The sequence below is a fragment of the Nicotiana tabacum genome, chromosome 9 (genome assembly GCF_000715075.1).
Source record: "Nicotiana tabacum cultivar K326 chromosome 9, ASM71507v2, whole genome shotgun sequence".
Lineage (NCBI taxonomy): Eukaryota > Viridiplantae > Streptophyta > Magnoliopsida > Solanales > Solanaceae > Nicotiana > Nicotiana tabacum.
The window spans coordinates 120,620,718-120,625,000 of NC_134088.1; the positions used below are offsets into that span (position 1 = coordinate 120,620,718).

General features: G+C 34.7%; 1 protein-coding gene across 1 annotated transcript; it reads right to left on the reverse strand.

The window, feature by feature from the left end:
• Positions 1 to 205: 205 nt before the first annotated feature.
• On the reverse strand, positions 206 to 2,478 carry LOC107818797 (nicotine N-demethylase CYP82E4-like). Its single transcript, XM_016644847.2, has 2 exons — positions 1,504 to 2,478; positions 206 to 969 (listed from the first exon to the last, which is right to left on the reverse strand). The coding sequence occupies exons 1-2, from the start codon at positions 2,440 to 2,442 to the stop codon at positions 355 to 357; spliced, it is 1,554 nt and encodes a 517-aa protein (XP_016500333.2). The 5' UTR covers positions 2,443 to 2,478; the 3' UTR covers positions 206 to 354.
• Between the last annotated feature and the right edge of the window lie 1,805 nt (positions 2,479 to 4,283).

A 4,283-nucleotide genomic window follows, 5' to 3' on the forward strand; every position in this document is an offset into this window, starting at 1 on the left:
CTTATTGGTAAAATGACCAGCATTTTAATTCCAACTTTGCAAAAGTTCCTATATCATTGAAGGAACGTCCAGAATTGGTGATTATTTATGGAATAATACAATGATATTAGGCAAATTTCAAACACATAATAAGTTGTGGATCAAGTAGATAATTAACACTTAAATTAATGATTGTGGTACAATCAGTCAATTATCTTCTGCAAATCTTTATATATTAGCACAATCATTCTTTACTTATTGTTACAAACGTACCAAATTAGAAAAACGTGTACCGACAATTAATTGAAAAAAGGTAAATGAATACCCATCTAGGAGTATTAAACAATGATCAATCAAGATGAAACATCCTAGGTTTTAATAAAGCTCAGGTGCCAGGCGAGGCATAATTATCACTTCCACGGGATTTACCTTACGTATAGTTATACCTGCACCTTCCTTCATATCCAAGGGCTCGTCATTTGGAGTGCTGTAATTGAAACCCTGGATCAAATGTGCCATTGTTAAGTGTTCCACTTGCAATGCATAAGTCATCCCCGGACAAGATCGTCTTCCAGAACCAAACGGGATATACTCATAATGCTGACCACGAAAGTCAATACCTGCAGCGACAAATCTCTCTGGATCGAAATTATCAGGATTTGGCCAGAGTTTAGGATCGCGCTGCAGTTTCATAACATTTGCGAATAGTCTAGTCCCTTTAGAAATGTAATATCCACTAACAACACAATCCTCTATATTTTCATGTGGTACTAACAAAGGTCCCGGTGGATATAATCGTAACACTTCTTTAACAATAGCTTGGAGGTACACCAAATCCTTAATATCACTCTCTTCTACCCATCTATCCTTGCCAACTATTGTGTCTATCTCTTCTTGTGCTTTCTTCAAGGCATTTTGATTGTTGATCAGTAATGCCATACCCCAATTTATGTGAAGAGCAACTGTGTCCGCAGCATCCAAGACCAAACTCTGTGGACAAAATAGAATACAGTTAAATACAAATGATAATTCAATATAAAAGTAGGTTAGCGTCATTATCTGCCGAACCTTGTTCTAGTTAGTATAGTAGTTGTCAAGTATGCACACCTCATTATACTAATGAATTTGTTTTTTTTTCTCAAAAGTCACGAGGCACGCAACCTGATTCAAGCACCATTATTATTAGAAATAGAAAAAGAAAAACATGAATGTATATTCAACAAGCAATCAAAGATTTTTTTCCTAAAAAAGAGAAGAAGTCCCTTTGCTTTCATTTTCGTTATGCTCAATGGGAGTAAAAAGGTTTTGTTCTATATATCAACGTGGTTGGGCAATTATAAGAGGTTAGATCTCATCTTTTACCATCAAAAGTTATATAATGATGAATATTCTTCTATCCCAAAGCCCGAGAAATCCTACTATATTTTTGCTATATATAATCATCCTTAATATTTAGATAGTCTAATAAAAAGGCAACTCGGTGTCTGCATTCAAGCAGAATTCGGGAGTGACAGATGAACTTACAAAAACTGTTGCTTTTATGACAGTATCACGAGAGTAACCTTCACCAAGATATTCATTACTCATTTTTGAAAGCACCACATCAATGAAATCTTGTTCATTCCCTTCTGCATTAACCTCCATTTTTTCTCTTTTGTTAATATGTTCCTCTAACCAATTCTGAAAAACAGAATCTATATCCTTAAATGTCCTTTTCATAGCCTTAACATGCCCTTGAAAATCCACCCATTTAAATAATGGAATTGGAAATGCATCCCATAACACAAACTCCATTGATATAATCATAAAATCCTTAAACGCTTTCTTAAATCTCTCCACTTGTTCATCTCCTTTACCGGATTCATAATTTTTCCCAGCTATCATCTTCACGATGAGACCAAAATTCAATTCTTCTAACCAATCAGTTAAATTTATCGTACTCGAATTTCTATCAATTCGAGTGTATAAATTCTTAATGCTCGTTTGAATTCTGGCGAATCTCACGTGTTTGAATTTTTTGAGACGACTAGCTGAGAGAACTTCCTGAATAACTAATTTACGATTTTTTCGCCAGTAAGGTCCGTAATTTGCCAAAAATAGCATGGCATTATTGTAGCCAAGGTATTCGCCGTAAAGAAAAGCTGGACGATTAGAGAAAATGGCATCATTTGTAGAGAAACAGTCTTTTATAGCTTCGTAACTGCTTACAACTAACACAAGGGGAAGGCCTAGCCGAAAAGTGAAAACGGGGCCGTATTTGTCAGCTAAGTCTCCGAGTTTTCGAGCTAATGGACGGTCGTTGCCGTCGTCATTGAAGTGGAAAAGATGGCCAATTACCGGCCATCCTCCGGGGATTTTCGGTGGTAAGGGTTTTGAAGGTTTTTGAGATTTTTTTGTCCATAGGAAGTAGAAGAGAAATGTGAAGGTTACTAGTCCTACAATGGCTTCTATGGGAAAAACCATTATGGATTTTTAGAAAAGAACTTGGGAATCAAGCTATCACCAACTTCCTTTTTATATATAATTGTAAGGTGGTTAATACAATTATCGTACCCGAAATAAAAAATATTGATATTTTATATTCAGTTTTTTGGTTTTGACAGGGTAACTGGTTTAAGTTTTTAAAAGGCCAAATAAATAGACAAACCCTTAAAGTTGATATCAAAATTTATTTAGACACCTTAACTTTAACCTCAACTCCTTAAAGTTGATACCAAAATTCATTTAGATACCTCAGCTCACCTTGCACCCATCAGACACTTCAACATCACTCAAGTATACCTATTAAACACTTGAGTCACAATTTTTGTCAAAAAGGAGAGCGTGTTTTTATTATATGCTGATGTGAAAAGGGACCAATTAATGGGTGACACATGTAAAATACAAAAGAATAAAATAAAACTTAAAAGGAAAAGCAAAAGACTTTAAGCCAAAAAAAGAAAAAACTTCCTTTCTGATTATCCCCTTTCCTTCCTTCATGTCCGACGTCGTTCCTTTCTGATTATCCCCTTTTCTTCTCCATTGTTTCTCTCTTTTTTTTGTTGCTTTTCTGTTGTTTTTTCTTCTTCTTCATCTAAACTCTAAAGAAAGACGAACATATTCAAGTTAGCAAGGGATATGAGCCATTTGGCTAGTGTTCTTGTTTTGCTTTTCAGACCAAATTATGCTAGAATTCATCATTTTCAGACCAAATTATGCTAGAATTCATATTATACAACCAAGTTCTTATTTTGCCACGCCTAAACAAATGACAACTATAATAGTGCCTCGACAAAATGAAGGAAACCAGCGATAAAAATCGATACCGATGACTCCTTGGATTCCTCCCGTAACAAAGCTTATCGTCTCAACTTGCTTTCCAATAAATTTATTGTTCCAAATCAAACACCAAACTCCTTGAAGACAAGAAAATTAAAGAAAATAACGCTTGATTTGAAGTGGGTTGTGTTGAATTTTAAAACTTAATTGGGTCAATTGACATTTTTTAAATATGTTGCACTTAGTTTTGGACTTAATTAGAAATAGTCCAACATTTTCGCTTCTGAGTTCTTGCCATATGAGTTCTTGCCGGATGGAGCAAACATTGATGAAATTTTTGGTGAGGGTGGAGTGAGGAAGAAGCAAGGGTGGTTGGTGGTGGCGGAGAGAGTGATGTTGTTATCAATTTCAAGATATTATTTTTGATTGTGTGTAATTTTGAGTTGTGTAAATTTTATAATTTTTGTGAAGAACAATGTTATCAAGAAGATTTAAGAAGAAAAATGGTGAGAAGCTTGAAAATATGAAGATGACTGATTCAGGCGACCAAGGAGAGTGAAGAAAAACAAAGATAATAAATAAAATTATATTTTAGTTATTCATTCACGCGCGGGACCTGAAGTGAAACTCACTCTTTGTGCCACATGTGCATGAAGGGTTCAATAGGTACACTTCAGTGAGTGTTTGAGTGTCTAATAGGTACAAGAGTTAGTTGAGGTATTTAAATGGATTTTGCTGCCAACATTAAGTGATTTTCTATGTATTTGGCTAATTAAAATCCTTCGTGCTAAGTGTGTTAGTTCATTAGTTTTTATAATAATATCGAAATATATATTAGCTCACTTGATAAGTTCCCTGTCTTCCATTTCAGAAATAGCAGCGCCACAATCCCTTTTCAACCACAGCGGTAACTGTTTTTTTCTGTTTAAAGTCATCTTTTTTTCAATCATTTTCATTTTGATGGTCATGTTAGAACTGTTTTTATCATGAATTTGCTGGGCGTTAAAACAGTAAATCTGTTTTTTTGTGACTTAGGTTACGGATTC

Bases quoted from the DNA above. Each gene is read 5' to 3' on its own strand.
- LOC107818797 (XM_016644847.2), bottom strand. From the start codon at position 2,442: ATGGTTTTTCCCATAGAAGCCATTGTAGGACTAGTAACCTTCACATTT. The intron at 970-1,503 runs GTAAGTTCATCT...TTTTGTCCACAG, and splicing joins TCATAAAAGCAACAGTTTTT to AGTTTGGTCTTGGATGCTGC.